The 22,001-nt window shown below is 40.7% G+C and overlaps 2 protein-coding genes across 3 annotated transcripts in view; one reads left to right on the forward strand and one right to left on the reverse strand.

Moving 5' to 3' along the window:
• Positions 1-22,001, reverse strand: part of MCMBP (minichromosome maintenance complex binding protein) — a 194,567-nt gene that overhangs the window by 26,598 nt on the left and 145,968 nt on the right. The window lies entirely within an intron of this gene.
• Positions 1-22,001, forward strand: part of SEC23IP (SEC23 interacting protein) — a 30,924-nt gene that overhangs the window by 405 nt on the left and 8,518 nt on the right. Inside the window, exons 2-14 of one of the 2 annotated variants that reach the window (XM_056849487.1) lie at positions 7,958-8,499; positions 10,326-10,527; positions 11,487-11,680; positions 12,142-12,231; positions 12,803-12,923; positions 13,623-13,712; positions 14,455-14,596; positions 16,439-16,647; positions 17,161-17,279; positions 17,733-17,903; positions 18,867-18,962; positions 20,122-20,328; positions 20,906-21,061. In XM_056849487.1, the coding sequence (XP_056705465.1) occupies positions 7,958-8,499; positions 10,326-10,527; positions 11,487-11,680; positions 12,142-12,231; positions 12,803-12,923; positions 13,623-13,712; positions 14,455-14,596; positions 16,439-16,647; positions 17,161-17,279; positions 17,733-17,903; positions 18,867-18,962; positions 20,122-20,328; positions 20,906-21,061 (2,339 nt within the window). The remainder of the gene's footprint in view (positions 1-7,957; positions 8,500-10,325; positions 10,528-11,486; positions 11,681-12,141; positions 12,232-12,802; positions 12,924-13,622; positions 13,713-14,454; positions 14,597-16,438; positions 16,648-17,160; positions 17,280-17,732; positions 17,904-18,866; positions 18,963-20,121; positions 20,329-20,905; positions 21,062-22,001) is intronic. The other variant, XM_056849488.1, reaches the window with a different exon arrangement.

The following is a 22,001-nucleotide window of genomic DNA, read 5'->3' on the forward strand; positions in this document are numbered from 1 at the left end:
GTCATCTAGTCCAACCCCCTGCACTATGCAGGGGACCCACAACCACCTCCCCCCTACACCCCCATGGATCCCCATTCCATGTCCAGAAGATGGCCAAGATGCCCTCCCTCTCATCATCTGCCTAAAATCATAGAATCAGCATGGCTGACAGATGGCCATCCAACCTCTTCTTAAAAGCCTCCAGGGAAGGAGAGCTTACCACCTCCCAAGGAAGCCTGTTCCACTGAGGAACTGCTCTAACTGTTAGAAAATTCTTCCTAATGTCTAGATGGAAACTCTTTTGATTTAATTTCAACCCGTTGGTTCTGGTCCGACCTTCTGGGGCAACAGAAAACAACTCAGCACCCTCCTCTAAATGACAGCCCTTCAAGTACTTGAAGATGGTTATCATATCCCCTCTCAGCCTTCTCCTCTTCAGGCTAAACATACCCAACTCCTTCAACCTTTCTTTAGAGGATTTCAAAAGTGCTTTTGGAGAGAGGCCTAATGAAGAAAGTGCTGCTGTGGGTAGACTTGAAGGCTGTTGAGCGGATTAGAAGGGGATTCCAGAGTGGGAAGGTGCTGGGGCTTCGTTGTGCCGGGACTCAGGGAGGGAAGTTAAAACCAAAATAAAACTACAAACCTCAAATACCTCCTTCTCCTCCCTGGAAGATGCCTGCTGTTCATAGCCCATAAAAGCCCTGGTAAACAAACAAACCTTATAGCGCTTCCTAAAAATCTCCAACAAGGGGGCTCCTCTCACCTCTCATTCTATAGAGTAGAAGTCATAATGTAAAAGGCCTGGGCTCTGGCCGATGCCAGGCAGGCCTTCCTAAGTGGGGGATCAGGCCACCAGTGGCAGCCTGAAGACCATAGTTGGTGCATGGGAACATATGGGGAGGAGTTGTTCTTCAGATATGTGGGACTCAGCTACGGAGGGACTTAAAGGTCATAACCAGCACCTTGAAATGGACTCAGAAACAAACTGGCAGCCAATGTAGCTGTTTCAAAATGGGCAACGTATGTTCCCATTACCCCTGACAATAGATGGACTGCTGCATTCTTCTAGGCCATCTGCATTTTCTGGGTTATCTTCAAGGGTAGCCTAATATGGAGCATGTTACAGTAAACCCAACTGTGAGACTACAGAAGCATGGATCAGCAACATATTTGCAAATGCTTGGAATTGGATTGTAAATTGTAAATACAGTGCATGCACAAAGTGCACAGTACTTCGCGATCGTTGCGTCCTCCCCCACCCTTTCTATCTGAAGTTCAAAAAATAATTCTGAAGAAAAATTCTGAAAAAAAAACGCACAACGTCAATTTACAAAGTAGGTGCTTTTCAGTTAGGGTGAGCATTGTGCAGTCAGGAACCTTTCCTTTTGTGTGTGTATGTTATATATTTCCTAAAAGTGCATAATCCATTGATAAATAAGCTTATCTTTCAAGTTCCTAGTCTCAGAACTATGGCTATCTAAAGTAATTTACCTAGGACATTGAACATTTATTTATTTAAAACATTTTTATTTCGCCATTCCACCCAGTCAAGGTTTACGAGGCAGTAAACAATTAAAATACAGTTAAATTATAACATAATTCAATTAAAGTATATAAACAACACTTGAAGGAGGTGCAATAACAGTTACTGGGGGCTATGCCAGATGAAACAAAAAAGTCTTCACCTGTTGGCAAAGGACGCTGATAGCGGGAGACAGACAAATCTCCTTGGGGAAGGAGTTCCAAAGTTTTGGTGCTGTGATGGAGCAGTCCTTTTCTCAGGTTGCCATCCATCTAACTTCAGATAGTGGGGGCAACCGAATCAGGGCCTCTAAGGATGATCTGAGTGAGCGATCCTTAAGGTATGTTGGTCCCAGGCTATACAGGGCTTTAAAAGTCAATATTAGTACCTTGAATTGAGCCTGGAAACTTATTGGACGCCATTGTCAATGGACTAAGACTGGACTGGATAATATGGTCCCTATGACCCACTCCAGTCAACACTCTGGCCGCAGCATTCTGTACCAGCTGTACCTTCTGAAATTTTGATTAAGATTTTGTAAGGCTCAGTACACTCAGTGAATGCCCTGAGTGCATTAGTTTAGAGGTGGGCAGTTCTGAGGGTAAGAATTTGAAATTAAATTGACCGAGGCTTTCTTAGCTGCAGAAATTCACACCTTCAGGAAATATAAAACAAAAAGGGGGTAGGGTAGAAAAAGTCCTGTCTGGAGAGATGGGGGGTGCAACTGACTAATAAATTCCACCAACTGTGCGGGCATAAAAACAGCACATACAATCTAATTTAAGCTGCTTTTAAAAGAGACATCGTATGATGTTTTTTGATAGCTTATTTTTAATATTGTGATGTGGTTTTAACTGCTTCAAGCAGGACTCTAAAGAGGTGGCACAGCAATATCCTAAATAAACAATAAATGACAACTCAAAGCATTTGTGTGATCAGCTGTTATTCAGCCAGCCACAATACTGAATGCTGCCACTGCACAGATGCAAAACTGCTTGCAATACTCATTTTGAGTTGCAGGTAAATATTCAAGGCAATCCAAGAGCTCAACTGGACAAAAACAGTTTTTGGGTACAAGTTTGAATTGTGTTCTTATACTCAGCATTCCTCTGACTAACCAGAATTAGCACATTCTTTTCCTTTTGCATTTATTCCTGTTTCTAGTTCCCTTCACTGTCCTTCTTAAGTGAACTTTAGACTTCAAGTGCCCTGGGACAGCATTCTCTGAAGTGCTGTGCATTTTGACAATACTATAGAAATGATATTTTCCTTGGAATCTTGTGTGTTTTGAAGAAGATATGATTGAAGAAGATCTGAGAACCACCTTAGTTACACCTTGAATTACAAAATAACTCTTGTCTGTATGTGTGTGTATACACCAGGTCATCCTTATTTTCTGTTACAAGCCAAATTTATTTAATGACACTTTGCTAATCTGACCTATACCATCCCCTAAACAGAGACAAATAAAGCCCTTTTAAAGTTTTACTTCAAACAGCCTCTCATGTGCCAAATATTTATGACATTTATGTACAAATGAAAACAAAAAGACATCCTCCAGAATTAGTGACTTTTGTACAGACAGAGTTTCTTTGGCGGATTCCTCAACCATCGTAAGCGTGGGACAGAAAATAAAACAACACGAGACCAGTCATAAGTCTCAAAAGTGATAGTAGTGGTTGGTGAGGAAAAAAATGGTTTACATTTTAATAAAAAGGGGATCCATTATAGCATGGGCAGTTGTTGATTTTGCCCATTTGCAGATTGGCACCTACAGAAGCCCCTGCTGACATGAACAAAGTTGTGGTGGAGCCTAGGGGCACAGGCCATGAATGTGATACCTTAAACTGAGCCTGGTAACAAATGGGCAGCCAATGGTGTCTTCCGAGTGGGAGTAATATGTACACTTCGTCTAGCTCCCTCTAATAGCTGAGCTGCAGCATTTTGGAGCAGTTGGTGTTTCCGAGTTGATTTTGAGGGAAGACCAATGTACAGTGCATTACAGTAGTCTGGTCTCAGTGTTACTGTGGCATGGATCCAGGTGGCCATCTAATGGGCTAGGATGAGCAGAAAGGATTTTTTTGCTGCTACATTAACTTGCTGCTTCAGTAGTAAAGGTGGACCCAGTATAACCCGAAGGCTTTTATCAGAGTCAGCAAGGGTCAGTTGAACTCCATCAAAAGTGGGGAGAGCAATGTCTTTTAAGGCCTCCACCTTCCCAACTAACATTACCTGTTATCTTTTCAAGGTTTAGTTTCAATTTGTTCACTTTTAGCCAGTTAACCACAGCAGCCAGGCAGCGATTCAGGACCTCTGCTACATCACCAGGAGAATCGAATAAGGATTGATGGAGCTGGATATTGTCAGCGTATTAATGACAATACCCCCGCCCCACAAGCCACAATCCCGTCTTCCTAGATTAAAGGAATTTCTGAAAAACAAAACAGCTCACAGACTTACCGTATATACCCGTGTATAAGCCGACCCGCGTATAAGCCGAGGTGCCTAATTTCTCCCCAAAAATGGGGAAAAATTAGGCACCCGCGTATAAGCCGAGGGTCAGCTTATAACCCCTCCCCCCCGCAGACTTACCTTCTGGGCTCCTGGTGGCAAAAGCGGCGGATCCGGCGGGGGTGGCCTTCCTGCAGCTGCAGGAGGCCCCCCCAGGCCGCTCCTGGCGGCGGGAAGTGGTGCGGCCCGGCGGGGCGGCGGAGCAGCCTCCCCGCGGCCGCAGGGGACCTCTGGAGGCCTCTCCCGGCTGGGAGAAGCCGGCGGGGGCCGCAGGGGGCCTCTAGAGGCCTCTCCCGGCCGGGAGAAGCTGGCGGGGGCGGCGGAGCGCCCTCCCCGCGGCCGCAGAGGGCCTCTAGAGGCCTCTCCCGGCCGGGAGAAGCTGGCGGGGGCGGCGGAGCGCCCTCCCCGCGGCCGCAGGGGTCCTCTGGAGGCCGCTCCCGGCAGAGAAAAAATGGCGGCGGTAAGTTCCCCCCTCCCCCCTCCCTCCCCCCTCTACCGTATTGACCCGCGGATAAGCCGAGGCTGGCTTTTTCAGCCCTTTTTTTGGGCTGAAAAACTCGGCTTATATGCGAGTATATACGGTAAGCATTTCCAGAAATAGTTTTCACCTCCCAGTACAAGGTAAGCTCTAGAGATGTTAGGGGGAGTAGTCTGGTGATGTCTTGGGGAGGATAAAAAATTAGTTCCTCTGTTTTTGGGCTGGCTTGTATATCCGAAGGAAATTTCTCAAGGCCTATTGTAGGCAATGAGGGAATGTGAAGGTTACTTTATAGCTAATCATTAGGATTAACTAGCAACATGCCTTTTGAATTCTAGCTGATAAGAGGAGTAAAACAGGATAGAACTTGACTTTTTTAAATGAATGATTGTAAATATGGCTCTCTTTACTTTTTTTATAAAGAAATTAACATTTTCAAGAAAAGACAAACAAATTATATACACATACATTCATACAGTTTGAACTCCTTCGGGGAGTCTATTTCATCTTACATTTCAAATATCTTATACATTGTTCTTATATTCTACATTTTGGATAATAAATTCCTTCTATACTATATAGTAAATTTTATAAACTGATCCTTATATCTAACAGTCTATCCTTTCCATTTAACATAATAAAAATAACATTCCCATTTCTTTTGGGATTCTTCAGTCATCTTCTCTTTCATCAAGCTGGTCAGTCTGGCCATCACCGCAAATTCGTCCATCTTTTGTTGCCACTTTTCCAAATCTGGAATGTCCTCCTGTTTCCAAGATTCTGCCAGTGCTAGTCTAGCCACCTTTGTCAGATAGCCAAATATTTCTCTATGGTTTCTGTCCAAGTTATCTGGCTCAATTCCTAGCAACATAGTTTCTGGGTTCAAAGGAAATTTGATTCTTAAAACTTTCTGCATTTTTTGATGAATTTGTATCCAAAATTTCTTAACTTTCTTGCATGTCCACCACAAATGAAAATATGTTCCATCTTTGTCTTTACATTTCCAGCACCAACAGTCATATGATTCATTCATTTTTTTAATGTCCATTGGTGTGATGTACCATCTAAAAAATTGCTTGTATCAGTTCTCACGTAGATTATTACTGGCCGTGAATTTAACTGACTTGGTCCAAAGTCTTTCCCATTGCTGCAATGTTATCTCCTTTTTAAGATTTCCCATCCATTTTATCATACGTGCCTTGACTTGTTCTTGCTCTGTTTCAAATTTAAGTAAGAGTTTATAAATTTTCCCCAGAATATGATCCGTATCTTTCAATAGATCTTTGGGTAGGGTAAAGCACTACTTAAATAGGGTTAAGTATATGGCTCTCTTTACTCTTGCTGTGGGCTTGATCCTGCAGTTCAGGGACTACCAAGTTATTGCCTACATTGGGGTCCAGGCGCTAGCTTCCAGGAAATGCCATCCCGTATATCACTAGGAATATCATTAATTGTTTTCACCTAGATAATTTAGTATAGTTTTACTTAAGCTCTGCAATTTACTCTGTTCTCAAATGGTAACTATTCTTTTTTTTTGGAAGGATGTTCTTTCATCTTTCAGAAGTAGGGTGCTCTTCCTTGTAACTACCGCTCCTTGCTGCTGAAAAAATCTAGATCTTTAGTTGTTTCTAAACAGATATATCTGCAAAGACAATATGGACAGCAACAAACGAATATTTTTGATTTTTAGTTACTTTGCATTTCTAGAAAAAAGCAGAAATGAAAAAGAAAGCTGATGCGCTGGGGGGGAAAGAATACCTCCTTAGATGAGTAAATATCCTATTTGGTTTGTATGAATTACTATTAGGAAGATGGATTTAAATCAGTCTTGTTTCCCTGGTGATTTGAATTGACTGGATCAATCTGCCCTGCTAGCAGAAGGGAATGTTCAGAAAAATAACATGAATCATAGTTAAATGCCTGCTAAATGTTATTGTAGTTGGCTGTGTAATAGCAGCAGAGTACTAAGACATTAGAAATTTCATAAAAGTCATGAAACAGAAAGAAAATTAACACCCTGTGGTTATTATTTGTGCTTGAAATAATAATTTGGGAGAAAACCTAGAATCTTTTCCATTGGATGGAATACTTGATACTTGAACAATGAAAGGCCACCTGTAGTTTCAACTGACATATATAGTAAATTCTGAAGTATACTAATGGCTAGTATTCAAATCCCAGTTCCGCCATGAAGCTGGCAGAATGCAATCCTAAGCATAGTTACACCCTTCTAAGCCCATTGAGGTCAATCAGCCTAAAAGGGTACAACGATCTAAGATTGCATTGTGGGTGACCTTAGGCTGTTTGCTCAGCCTAACTGACTTCACAGGGTGGATGTTAATATAAAAGTGATGTTGCCCATGTATGCTGCCCTGACTTTAGAAAAAAGGTAACAACATTTCAGAAATGTTTTAAAAAGGGGGCGGGTAGGATTATACAAAACACAAAATAGTTTCAAAGTGCCAAGTTCTCCTGAGGTAGTTCAGCGCCTTTAAACTATATTGTGTTTTATGTAATTCCCTCTGGGGACACGGGGGGCAGGAAGTTTATGTATTTATTTAAAACATGTCTATACCACCTTTCCACCCATTTGTTGTCTACGGCAACAAACATTAAAAAAATAAAACATTTGAGCAATTAAAATAGATTTAAAAATATAAAATAATTCAGTTAAAACACAGGAGAAGTTGGCAGGAGAAGGAAGGAGGAAAGGCTGCAGGGCCTGCGGGAGGATAGAGAAGAAATGGGCCAACAGCCATGTTCTCTTCCTCCCCCCTTTGTTGAATCCTCATGGGCCTGCTGCTTGACATTATTGAATATTGTGAATAGTCTTGGATCAAAATCTTTGTACCACACAGAAAGCATTGTATGTAAAACCTTGTCTTTAAAAGCATTTGATGCATTCCCAAAGACAAATATGTCGTAGGAAATAATTTTTTCAGTGCTCTCCAGCATTTGTGACTTTTCCAGTGGGGGAGAAGTTCGGGGAGGGGGGAGAGACTGTGCTTTCCTCCCCCCACCAATCACCCTATCCTATTAGATATTCACACACCAAGACTCAAGCTTTTGAAAACATGAAGAGAAAGAATTCCAAGGGCTGAACATAACCATTTAGAAAATTTCTTCCCACAAGAAAGAAAGAGATTTAAGAGATTCTGAGTTGCTGTCTGGAATCAAGGTTGGGACACAATGGAGGTGAAAGTCTGGAATGCTTTAGGTATAAACCTAATATGCTAAAAGTACTGAATGGAACAGGTTGGTTAATGGATGGCCTTTAAGACTGCTTTTGGAATTAACACCACAAAACTTTCAAATCCTTATTTCCAGAAGAATGTATTAGAATGAGTTTATCTACGGATTATCTTTCTGGTTGCTAGCAGAAGAACACTGAGAATAATGAATGTCACAAATATACTTTTCAGTATAAGTACACCTTTTCATATTTCTTGCTATTTTCTTCGTTGCAGACGATGCTACAGATGTCGGTGAAGAAGACAGCTTCCTTGGCCAGACTTCTGCAACTCCTAATCCCCCATCGACTTTCAGTTATTTCTCCCAAGTTCCTAGCAGCAGTGATCCCTTCGGAAGCATCGGGCAGCCACCCTTAGGAGTAACAACCCCACCCCAAAGCGGCACATCAGTTTTCTCCAAGCCCCCCGTTTCTCTCCCCCTTCAGCCGGGAACACAGGATGGGCCAAATGCTTTCCCAGCACCTCTTTCCAAGTCTCAGTCTTTTAACAAGCCGCCTACTTCGCTACCTGGGATTGGTTCCTATCAGAAGACTTCCCAGCAGACTGGTCCCCCTCCAACCGGCTTCACAACTCCGCCTCATGGCACACTGCAGCAAGGCTACAACCCGTATCGCCACACGACTTTAAGCAGCAGAGCCAATCCTTATATTACTCCTCCACAGCTGCAACAGACTCAGACACCCAGTCAGAGTGTCCAGCCTCCACCCTCTGTACCACCTATGCAGATGTATCCAACACCTCCAGGGACACTCCCACCGGTATGGGAATTGTTTATTAACTGCTCAGCATTAATGTAAAATGTCAAAAGTGCTTCACAGTGCTGTAGCGACTTAGTTCCCCGCCCTATTTTCCAATACATCCATTAAAAATTTTAAGCAATAGTTGAAAATAATAAACTCTGCTCCACCCAGATTAAAATCAAGAGGCTTCTTAACATAGATGCCATAGGCTTAGCATTCAACCAATCGAATAAAAGTGTTTAAAGCAGTTTCCCCAAATGTATTTCCTGCCACCTGTTTGCTTCTTTCCCAAAGCAAATAGCTTGTTTGGCTTTCCTCAGCCCCCATTGGAGTAGGAGATGGATGCTTCAGAAGAGCCATTCAGAAACAGCTGCCTCTATTGTAGGAGGATGCTTGCCTTGCAAAATTGCCTACATTTTGTGATTGTACCCCATGGCATCTATTTTTTATTTGGCTCTGGTGCTCATGTTATGCATTCTGTGGTGACGTCCACACTCCATTCTCAAATTTCCAAAAGTACCCACAGGCTTAAGGGGGCCCCTGATTTGTAGTATTATTTTTTTAGAACAGTAAAAGAAACAGTTGCATTAACTACAAAACACTCTTCTAGAAGATTGTAGTTTTCATTCTGTCCCAGAAACATTTATAGAGCACCATGCTAATCCACATTGAAGTCCTTCCTTCATCACAGTAATTATCTTTACTGTTGAGCTCGTTGTGTCTCTAGTTGGCAGAATGTGAGTAGGAAAAACCATATTTGCCATCTTAAGCAGAGTTGCAATCTTCTAAGCCCATTCACTTAAATTGACTTAGAAGAGTGAAACTGTTTAGGAAGGCAGTGTAGGGGACTTAATTAGGAGGTTTGATAGTGGAGACAGTGACCTTGACTCTGTTGGCACTAGGGAATTAAAGGGCCTTTATGTGTGCCGTTGCTGTAAATGATGATGGGTTAAGAAAAATTGGCTGTCAAGTGCCGAAGAGAGTTCTTGATGTTATGGGGTGACAATACTTGATCAAGATTAACAGTCTGTGATTAGTCAGTTGACCAGCTTTTCGGTACCACGATACATACAAAATTCTAAGTTATTTGCATTTAGAATAATCTTTTGAAAGTTTCATCAAAGGCGTGTTAGAATCATAGAATCATAGAGTTGGAAGGGACCACCAGGGTCATCAAATCCAAGTCCCTGCACAATGCAGGAAATTCACAACTACCTCCCCCCCCACACCCCTAGTGACCAGAAGATGGCCAAGATGCCCTCCCTATCATCTGCCTAAGGTCACAGAATCAGCATTGCTGACAGATGGCCATCTAACCTCTTCTTAAAACCTCCATGGAAGGAGAGCTTACCACCTCCTGAGGAAGCCTGTTCCATTGAGGAACTGCTCTAACTGTTAGAAAATTCTTCCTAATGTCTAGACGGAAACTCTTTTGATTTAATTTCAACCCGTTGGTTCTGGTCCGGCCTTCTTGGGCAACAGAAAACAACTCAGCACCATCCTCTATATGACAGCCCCTCAAATACTTGAACATGGTTATCATATCCCCTCTCAGTCTTCTCCTCTTCAAGCTAAACATACCCAGCTCCATGTTGATGCAAGGCTCAGATGTGGGAGCCAGTAGCCTTCCATGTAGCTGAATGTAACCAGATAGTGAGCAAGCATATGGAATTTAAATTTAGAACCATTGTGTTGGATCTGATCAGATGACAGTTCTCGAAGTTCACAGAAGAAATGTATAATAGTAGTGTTGATAATTGTCATAGTCCAAAGGCTTGTGGGTAGAGCAGATTTTTTGTAGTCTGGAAACAAAAATATAAATTTACATTGGGTTTTCTTTTCAGTTTTCATCACCTCAGTCAGCATTGTCGCCTCAGGCATCCATGTCAACAGGCGCTCTGGTGAAGGCACCTCCCATCTTGTTACATAATCAGTATGAGCCGGCTCAGCCTCATTGGTTTTTCTGCAAGGAGGTGGAAAACAAGGAGGTTTGGATGCCATTCAGTGTCCTCGATTCTACAAATCTCGATGAAGTCTATAATTCTGGTAAGATTTAAGAAGGTCTCTGCATTTTTTGTGTATGTGATGGCCTTGGTGGTAAAAAGAGAGTATGAAAATCTTATAATTTCCGAGAGGGGCAGAGCCTACTTATACTTAAAAAAAGGATACCCTGTCCATTCTCATTCAGAGATTTTGTTTTAAAATTGGGAATGTTGTGTCTGGTCGATCCCGCATTTAGAGACCATTTCTGAAGGAACATGCCATGTCCTGCATTTGCTTTGACAGCTAGTTCTTTGCGTCAGTCTTCCATGCATGTTTCTTGTTGACAGGCTGAAAAAAATTAGCATTGTTTAATCGTTTGCTGGTCAGGGGAAGCAGAAAAAGCAGAGCCTGCCTCCACTCACAAGAGTAGCAAACATTTCCTTGTCAGCAATCCTAATTTAAATTGCAAGATAAATTAATTCATAATGGAAAAAACAAAGAGAAGTTGAGCTCCGTCTGTATCCATATTGCTACTTCTCATTCTTCCTTTTCATAATATTTTCATATTATTTCTCCTTTGCCTCTTTGTTCCATTTGGTATCTTCTCAGATTTCTTGTTCTGCCCATTTCTCAGTGCTTGTAGTGATATCCTTTCCTACAGACTCTATGCTTGAGAATATTGGTTGCCAGTTGAAACTGGTTGGGATTCTTGTCTGGGAGCATGTTAGTATTTTTAATGTATTTTTTGCATTCCAACCCATTACCAGTGAACAGAATGGAACAACTTGGGAAAAAGATATGCAATAGTAAGTTCAGAAATCTTTCCAAAAAGGTCACATTTCCCAACAGCATCTTGGGTTCAACTTCAAAATTTCACTGTAAAATTTGGGCCGGGGGGAGAAGATAGTGAGAAAAGGGTTTCTGGAAAAAACTTTCCACTTGTTCCTAAATAACAGATTAGTCATTTTGGAAGAGAGCAGTTCACATTGCTATGGCAATAAGCTTCATTTTGGTGTTTGTAGTGCAACCTGATCCAGAAAACGTTGTTTTAAGTACTGATGGAGGACGTTATGATGTTCACCTGTATGACCGGGTGAGGAAAGCTGTGTATTGGGAAGAAGAGCAATCTGAAGTGAGACGATGTACTTGGTTTTATAAAGGAGACAAAGATAGCCGGTTTATTCCTTACACAGAGGATTTCAGTGAAAAGCTAGAGGTGAGTGTCCTTAAATGAACAATTAATAAATTTTTATAACTCACTGAGGAAAAAAGACTTAAAGGCTTCAGCTTTATGATAAATAAAAATACAAAATATTCACTGCAGACTGTTCATTGTATGTGTGACAGTTACCTGGTAATGGTTACAAAGGTTCTTCCTTGTTCTATTTTATAAGGCCAAAATGAATACTTTCGAAGTCTAAATATGTTAAGATGAGTGATGTATGCTTAATATACAGCCCTCATAATCCTGATGAAACTATATAAGGGTAGAGTGCCATGCCCTAACTAGCTTTTCTGTTAACTCTAAAAAAAACCTTCTTGTTTGATATCTGAGGGTTGGCTTTTTAAAAACTAACTATTGCAGTCAACTGGAAGTTATACCATATAATTGTTTATAACAGTCACCTAAATTCAAAAGCAAGTTTGTGGTTTTATGCAACTGGTCTTCCTTTGCAGGTGGAGTACAAGAAAGCTGTCACCACAAATCAGTGGCATCGAAGACTGGAATTTCCAGGTGGAGAAACTATTGTTATGCACAATCCTAAGGTAATAATGGTTGTAATGGTCTCCTTCTCATTGCAGAGTAGGTGTAAGTGTGTTTAAAGCTCAGCATAACTTGTTCTTAAATTTACTCTTGTTTGAATTCTCAAAATGCCCCCAGTAATTGTGCTTTGACCATGAAATATAGTGGAAAGGTAATAACTCGTAGAAATTCTGTACTGTACTCATAGCTTCCCATCTTAAAAGATTTAGCACCCAGCAGGAATTTGTTATTGTTATCAAAAGTGAGAGTTCTATAAAAACAATGCCTTCCAGTTATTTTCAAGTTGTCATATGGATGTGAATTTCAGTGAAATGAATGCATTTGTCTGGCAATGCAACTTGAAGTTCTGAACTATAGAACTAAATATTGCTGTCACCAGTCAATAATTCAGCCTTTGAAGGGTGTCTTGAGTCAGGTTATGCCAATTGCCAAATCTGGCTTTGTCAGGTCATTTAGTTATTGGCTCTCGAACACCCATTTTAGGCCAGTTCTAATAATCCTTGCATGGTTTCAAATTAAAAGGCTTTTAAAGGGCTGAGCGTACATGTGTTCAGATGTTGAAATATTTTTCAGGTTATTGTTCAGTTCCAGCCTTCTTCAATACCAGATGAATGGGGTACCACACAAGATGGTCAAACGAGACCAAGAGTAGTAAAACGTGGGATTGATGATGATCATGATGAAATTCCAGATGGTGAGTGGACTAGATTTTGAACCACAGACCTCTCTTCTGATTACCTCTGCTTACCTGCTTTCTTGGGGCTAGGAAGTAGAGTAGGGCTTACATTCCCCATAGGAGCCCCGTGGCACAGAGTGGTAAGCTACAGTATTGCAGTCAAAGCTCTGCTCATGACCTGAGTTTGATCCTGACGGAAGTCAGTTTCAGGTAACCAGCTCAAGGTTGACTCAGCCTTCCATCCTTCTGAGGTTGGTAAAATAAGTACCCAGCTTGCTGGGGGTAAAGTGTAGATGACTGGGGAAGGCAATGGCAAACCACCCTGTAAACAGTCTTTTTAGTAGATGTTGTGACGTGATGTCACCCATGGGCCAGTGATGACCCGGTGCTTGCACAGGGGACTACCTTTGCCTTTTTATATTCCCCACATCCTAATGACCATAGCAGTGTCTGATCCAGATTTCTTAAGTTGTTGTTTTTGAGAAAACTGTATTTTTGGGTCAATGGAATAGCTCCCTCCTCTTTTCAGGGATTTTGTTTAGTTGGTGTTTTGCTGGGGACCCTCCTTGAATGCCTCAGACAGGAGAAGCATCCACATGTTCTCATACTTCTTTCTTCTGTTGTTGTGTATTATATATATAAAGATGTGTAACTTTCCATTATGGCTGTTTTTGTGAACTTAATGGGATGCTCCTGTTGTTATTTTCATTCTTACAGGGGAAGTGTCTCAAGTTGACCACTTGGTGTTCATGGTGCATGGCATTGGCCCTGTTTGCGACCTACGATTTAGAAGCATTGTTGAATGTGGTAAGTTTTTAATACTAATAGATTTATATTATTTTATATGATCTATTATTAGTTTGTTCATGTTAATCCTTACTACCTCTATCTGTATTTTTTGGGGGGATGCTTTTATATTACTCAATGAGAGAAATACTATCAATGGCATAATATGCGTTCACCCGTGCATGTGGAAGCCCTTGGGGCAAACTATACAGTGTAATTACTAGGAGAGGCCATTCTACATGTAAATGAGTCACATCAAAAAAGGATCCTTTTAAAATTTGGATAAAAGCACATATGGGTTGGAGGGGAAAGGAATAGATGAATTTGCTGAGGGGAACAGAAATAAAACCTTTCACTTAATTTAAAAGCTGTCAATAAAAGCTGTCAATATTGAACTGTATAATTGATGAATTTGTGTTATTGAAATGACTTTGTACTTAGAAATCATGACTTACCTCAATAGACAGAAAAACAGAATGATGGTCTTGAGTGAACTGCTCCTGAAGGCCTTACTCAGTTAATAATATGGCTTCCACTGTTGAGGATGGGTCTGACTCTAAAACACTGTGGAAGTTTAAAATTCAAATATGACTGTATAGTTGGATAAGTAGCTTTCAATTCTCTTGTTCTCGATTTAAAGTCATGATTTAAGGTATTGGCTAGATCAATGAGAAGTAGTCCTGGAAAACACACTCAATGGATTATGGATGTGAAACTGTTCCGATAGTTTACTTATGCTGTTGTTTGTGGTTTCCTTTTAAAGTTGATGATTTTCGGACAGTGTCCCTAAAGCTGTTGCAGACACATTTCAGGAAGTCACTAGAAGACCATAAAGTGAACCGGGTTGAGTTCTTGCCAGTTCATTGGCATAGTGCTTTGCATGGGGATGCAACAGGGGTGGACAGGTAAGCCTACTGTATAGGACGACTATACCAAAATACCATTCTTGAGCAAAGCAGTGTATTTAGCAGAGTTAATTTGTTACTCGATGACTGATCATTGTCTTCAAAATAGTAAATGTTCTGTAATGCCAGGAGAGAATGTCTGCTTATTTTTAAAATTAAGAACTTCCCAAATGTGCATTACTCCCTATGAATAAGCTCATCACAACCTGAGTAGTCGTATGATTTTTTGTTTCATTAAAATAAAACAAGGTATTTAACCTAAGAGCCCTGCTGAATCAGAACAAGGGCTCATCTAGTTCTAACAGTGGTCAACCAGATTACTTTGGTAAGCTTCAAAGCAGGTTAATTAACCACAGAGTCATCATGGCCAGTAGCCACAGGTAGACCTTTTGTCTATGAATTTGTCTAGTGTACATTTAAAGCCATTTAAGTCAATGACAGTGAATTTCATAAGTTTATTCTGTGTTGTATGGAGGAATGTTTCCTTGATCTTTCCTGAAGCTACTGCCCATTGACCCCAAGTTCTAATTGCATAGGAGGAGGTGGGAAAATGTTTCTTTACATTATGGATAATTTTATAGTCCTCTTGCTGATTGTATTCAAAATGAATGCAGTTACAGCCTTGAGAACTGTTGCAGTACAGCAAATGTAGAGTTGTCATCTTCTTGGATCACTACTGGTTTGTATCACTGCTGGACTTGCTAGGTATATTCTGGCCACAGTTCTTTATCTGTGAAATGATCCTAGTCTGACACTCTGACCGCTACATCAGAGGGCCTACTTCATACCTGGCTATGTAACATGCAGTGCAGATTGCTGTATGATCTTTAATCCAGTTTTGCAGATGTGATGGATGGGAGGCTGCCCTGCTCCTGAAAAGTAGAACAGCTAACCAGCTGTTTTTCCAGCTGAGCCCATGGGAGTGCCGATACAGCATCCAGTCACCTTTCAAAGGGGGGCGGTGGCATATTGGAGGGAAGCACAGCAGCAGTTTGGTTCTATCTCAGCAAGAAAGCAAACAGTTTAAAGGGTAGCTCTGCCCGGTAGCATGTTGTCTAAATTGACCTTGGCAGAGGACAGAGTACCTGGTTGTGTGACCTATTTCTGGTGATGAGCAGACCTGGAACCTTTTAGTTTGCCTCTTGGGAAAGGGCAGGCTGGTGTGGGTGGAATCCTGTGTGTGTGTGTAAAGTGATCTAACCTGGCGGCTAGGAGGTGAAAGCCTGTTTGTAACTGCAAGTGTTGAAGAGAATTCAAATCACAACTTGAAGCCATAACTTGCTTATGTACCTTAGCCAGGCTTCTCCTGTGACTGTCTGGAGACCTGTGCTGCTGAGCTGTTCTTTAAAAACAACCTATACTTAAATAAATCTTTTTAGGCAGCTTCCTGCCTCAGTCATCTCCGTGTTTTTCTTGCTCACCACAAACCTTACCTCATGGCAGTGAACCGATGCCTTTATACCCACTACCCCGATTATTCCTTAGGAGATAATTTTATGTTAAAAGAGCCTGATTCCCCAAGATCTTAAGAGGCTGTGTGGGTCCCATTGGTTGATTTGTAGGAATCTGCCACCATAGGTCACTGGTCAAGTAGTGTTCCCAAAGCAAGTTATGGAGAAGGTTGGCGTCAAACTGTGGTTAAACAAAGAACTGATTGGCAGAGTGGGTATAAAGGAGGATAAAGATTGCCATAGGCATGGCTATCTAAATTCTCAAATCTTAACTGGTGATGTGGACTGTGAAAACATCCTTCATAATCCCTATTCACTTACTGGATCTTTCAATTTTCGGAAAAGTTTCGCGTTGCTTACGAAAACAGCTAACCATTTATTTGAATTCCAGGAATATTAAAAAAATAACTCTGCCAACCATTGGACGTCTTCGTCACTTCACCAACGAGACTCTACTTGATATACTGTTCTACAATAGTCCGATCTACTGTCAAACGATGGTGGATAAAGTAGGATTGGAAATGAACCGTCTGTATGCGCTTTTCATGAGCAGAAATCCTGACTTTAAAGGAGGAGTCTCTGTAGCTGGTCACAGTTTAGGTAATCTAATGTGATAAATTTGGGTTTGAGGAATAAAAATGTAATCCTGCATTAGAAATTAAGTTTTCCATTGCACAGCATTTAACACCATTGTTTTAAACAATTGCATCTGTCTCTCTGGGCTCCTTTAGCAACATATTCATTTAGGATGCGATCTATTAATCTTCCCTTTACCAGACAAAACTGAAATGTATCTGTTTACATTTCCATACAAATCCATACCAATGATTGTCTACATTGTCTTACTACTGTAGATAATCTTTGAAATTCTATTTTCTTTTTTGTAAAAAGAGATAAATATTTACAAAGTGTGCAAATCTAGAGATGGTCTTCACTTTTCCTTTCAAATGTGGACTAATACAAAGTGGGAAAATATGTTGTATTTTGTATAAATTGTGTTATACTTGGATTAGACCTTTCTGATAGAACAAAACTGCCACTTCAGTTCCCTGCTTGTTTTCCCCAGAGAACTGTAAGGTAATGTTATTTTTTTATCTTGTTTTGTCTCCCCAGGTGCCTTAATTTTATTTGACATACTTTCCAACCAAAAAGATTGGACTTCCACAGTTAATTCTGTAACTCCTGCTGCCTCCAATGGTGTTGCGAAGGACACTGCCGAATGTGACCAGCAGGTATTTGTAGTAAGAAGTAATTGTCCTTGAAATTTTATAGTTATAACAAATGTTTAAATACTTCTTAAAAGCAAAAATAATCATGCTACTAGAAATGTACAATCTAGTCAAACCTCTTGCATTGTCTATCAGATTAAAATCTATGCAGCGATCTTATTCTGACCATTGGTCCATCTACTTAAAACATTCTGATATTCCTTTAATCTAGAAGTGTCAGTGATTGAACATGGAATCTTGTATATGCAAAGCATGTGTTCTGCCATTGATCTGGGGCTCTTGCTTTCATGTTTAATTTCATCCCTTCACACTGCTGCATTTGGCTTTTCAGCTACCCTGAAGACAGGGTGACTTACATTTGGATCTTGTTAAATATACCAAGATGAGTGTAAATAAATTCCTAGCAGTGCATGAAAGTCTATTGTATTCTAATTCTAATTTCTTTGTCTTTTCAAGATGACAGTGGATTCTAATTCCATCAGTTCACTGCATAATCTTTCCAATGATGAACATTCAGATCATGATGTAGAGGAGTATGTTCCAACCTTACAAGAAACCTTGGAAACACTGAGCTTGTCTGAGTATATCAGCACATTTGAAAATGAGAAGATTGACATGGAATCCCTGGTATAGCAATTAATTACAATTAATACTGTAAAACAGCAAGTTAAAAGTGAATCCTAATTGATATTGGGCATCTGAGATTATGTACAAGAGATGGAAATAATGCTTTGAGAGTAAAAACTTTATATGTGAAATTAAATTTTGACAGGATCTTCTCAGCCCATGGCCTGAGATGTTTTTTTCCTTGAGTGGGCTATGTAGAACTGTGGGATCCTGCAATGAGATTATCAAATTCTTATGTTTAGAAAATTTCTACTGTGTTTTTCAGCACAAACTCAAGGCAGCTTACAATATTTTTTTTAAAAAAATACTTTAATATTAACAATAAAATCAAATAAGATTTGCAGCCTGAATTAAAGGCCACATTGGCCAGGGATCCTGGAGGGGTTTTTTTTGGGGGGGAGGGCATCTTTTGGGCATGGAGTAGGGGTCAATGGGAGTGTGGGGGGAGGTGTGAATTTCCTGCATTGTGCAAGGGGTTGGACTAGATGACTCTGGTGGACCCTTCCAACTCTGATTTTCTGAGATAAAAATAGCAGGAAACCAGAAAATAAACATGAAAGAACAGGATAGACCTTGCCTCACACAATAAATGTTAATGGTGCCACAGGAATATCTTGTGTCAGTGGAAGGCACCATGTGCTGTAGGAATGTGCAGGTGCTGGCAAGGGAAAATGAGAGGATCCAACCTATTTTGATCTCTTGGCCAAAAGTCTCCCCTTCATTCTTCTACTTAGTAATCTAATCAGTCTCTTAGCAACTATGTACTGTATACTTTTTAATGAAACAAGACTTAATGAAACTGGCCTCATCACAGTTGTGATTCCATAACACTGTTGAATTATGTATTTTTTTAATGATATTATAAGTAACTTATCTGTGTTCCTTAAACGGATTAAGTATTTTTTTTAAAAAACCACAACTTTATTAAAACTATATTCTGGGTCCTTCCTCTTTGTTTTAAAGCTAATGTGTACAATTGATGACCTGAAGGAAATGGGAATACCTCTTGGGCCACGAAAGAAAATTGCAAATTTTGTAAAAGACAGAGCAGCGAAACAGGTAGGAAGCAATTGCTTTGTGAGGTGGGGTTTTTTCTATAAGCTTCTGTTTTCTGGAAGTAATATTTTAGTGCCATACAGCGAATCAAAGAAATACAAACTAGACACAGCAATGCAGAATTTGTTTTTCCTCTATCTTGGTATAAACATATCTTTCTACCAAGGTACCACACTTCTGTATTGAGGTTTCAGCTCCCAACACAAGTGTCTTATATGTATCCCAGCCAAGTGTAATAAAACCACTTGTAGTGAGTCAGACTCCAACTTTAATCAAGATTGTCTCCAGGAGTTCGGTTAAAGAGTGAGAGAGAGAAAGCGGTGCTATTAAAATAGATCACAGCTGCCATTAGAAGCCTTTCTTGGCTTGCAGGGAATAAGGAAGTGTTGCTTGAAGCAGACAAGAAACTAGTCTGAACAATGTATGCTGGCATATTATATCTCCCAGAAATCTAAATGTGTACAGTGCCAAGCAGTTTTGATGGAGATTAAAGGAGAAGAAAAGTGATCTTCTATGAGAGAACAAACTTGTGGTTTTGTAGTATCCTTCCAAGATATCTCTTTAACTTAATATTTGTTCGACATTTTACAAATTTTCTTTGGAACATTTAATTTTTTTTTACCAAAACAGGCTAAATATGACTAAAACACAAAGGACGTCACCATTTGTTACACCTAGATGGAAGATTTATAACCATGTGCCCCTACCATTATGCAAGATGAGTGCAATTCTAGGATGACCCTGAGATGTGTACCAATCAAGAAAGAATCAGATAGAGAATGTATCATTCCCTTGCCCTTTGTTCTTCCTGCTATTTTCTTTTGAGGAGATGAGCATGATGAACCCTAGATTAGCCAATTTTAATATAGGATCCTAGCCAATTTTAATATAGGATCCTACCAAAATCAAGTTGCAAAACATATCGGAAATGAAAAATTAAACTCATGGACACCAAATTCATTAATAACGTCTTGCTTTCAGTATTCTTGTGGTATGTGAGTGTGGTGTATTCTTGCCAAAAACTCTCCAAAGCCCTGAGTGCTGTATAGGGAGCATAACGTCTGACTTGTCTAAAGGCAGTTCCTTAACCGGAAAGGATATAGCAGGTGTTAGCAGCACAGGCTTTTTCCTTACGGGGATTAAAATCTTTTTGCTTCAATAGGAAAAGGAAAAAGCAGCATTAGAAAAAAAGGCATCCTTGTCACAGAACCAAGGAGAAGTTGATCAGACAGGACAGAAGGTGGTTACTTTAGCTGTATCTTCAGAAACTGGTAAACTCCAGGGTCCAGCCAAACGAAGACTTCCAGTTGGAGCTTCAGTTTCATCTTCACACATTAACTATGAGTATTTTGAAGTAGGCACCGGTCAGGTAAGTTGTGTTCATTTAAACAATCCACTTCAGTTTATTTATGTACTTCATTTATATCCCACTTTACTCCCCACTGGGGGACCCCTTCTCCACTTTATCTTCTCAACACCCTGTGAAGTAGGCTACGCTGTGTGTGTGTGTGACTGGTCTAAGGTCACCCATCAGGCTTTCATGGCAGAGTGGTGAGTCTCACAGATCTTGGTCAAACACTGTGACAACTACACCATGCCAGCTCTCAGTTTATGGAGCTGCCTGTTTTGCCTTATCTGTGTAGCCATAATGGCCATGTGATCATGTGCTGGTTAGGGGATGGGGTACTGGAGTAAAGAATAGTGTGATTCCTGTTGCCATTGCTGAAGCTGTGGCTTGAACATGCATGTTCAGGTGCAGTGTGAACTATTCCAGCTGCACCAAAGTGACACTGTTGTTAACAAAAAAATTTTTTTTGTTTCACTTGTTCTGTTTGGGGAGGTAACTCCTGTTGTTCTCGCTCCGTGGGCCAGAGGCACAGACTAAGTGAACAAGCTGACGTGTGAGAGCTGCTATTTTATTTTTTTCTTTGTTCTCTGCCTCCTAGGTATCTGTGGTTTATAGCACACTGGACTTCGAGCCAGAAATTTTCTTTGCCCTGGGTTCTCCAATTGGTATATTTCTGACTGTAAGAGGAGTGGAGAAAATCGATGAAAATTACAGGCTTCCTACCTGCAAGGGTTTTTTCAACATTTATCATCCGGTTAGTGAGGAGTACGGGATTTTGGTCACCTTAGGGGAAGGGACTGCAGACTGACTGCCCATTTAGTTCCTAATTGCATCATTTTAAAAGCTATGGGGGAAAAAAGCTAGACTGAAACTGTTCTCTGGTACCTTTTCAGGTTCTGCTTCAGAGAGCGTATAGGTATTTAGGAATGCAGACTACTGTTAGGATGGTTGCTTTTAAAAACAAATTGCATGCAGTGACCCATGATGAATCCTTCATGCAGTTAAGCGAATTGAAATTCCATCCGAGTCACTGGGACTTGCTGGAACTGTGTACTGGATTACAGTCACCTCTTTGTGCTACTTAGATTAAATATTTGTTTTGGGAATAGGTTTCTTGTAATGTTGTTGTGTTGGATAACATGTTGGCATGTTCTGTATTTGCTACTCACTTCTTGCCAGGGAGTGGCCTACATACTGGAGGTAATTTTCTTCCTACTTCTTAAAATCTGTTCAGTTACACAGATATTGTTTATAGTTCTGTTTGGCCCCAGTTCCTACTTGCAGACCTAAACCATGCACAGCCTTTACAGGACCTGAGGAAAGGCCTTCAGGTAGGGTTGCCAGATCCCTCTTCACCACCGGCGGGAGGTTTTGGGGGGCAGAGCCTGAGGAGGGCAGGGCTTGCAGAGGGGAGGGACTTCAGTGCCATAGAGTCCAATTGCCCAAGCGGCCATTTTCTCCAGGTGAACTGATCTCTATTGGCTGGAGATCAGTTGTAATAGCAGGAGATCTCCAGCTAGTACCTGGAGGTTGGCAACCCTACCTTTAGGGTCCAAAGCAGGGTGATGTGGTGGAAGGACAGGACTGCTGTTTGAGGGATGCAAGAAAAACGCCCTCTTTCATGTGTGTAACTAGTTTCATAGTTGTGTGGACGCAGACCATAGGCATTTGAAATGTAGATTTATAATATTTTT

The sequence above is a fragment of the Euleptes europaea genome, chromosome 5 (genome assembly GCF_029931775.1).
Source record: "Euleptes europaea isolate rEulEur1 chromosome 5, rEulEur1.hap1, whole genome shotgun sequence".
Classification (NCBI taxonomy): Eukaryota; Metazoa; Chordata; class Lepidosauria; order Squamata; family Sphaerodactylidae; genus Euleptes; species Euleptes europaea.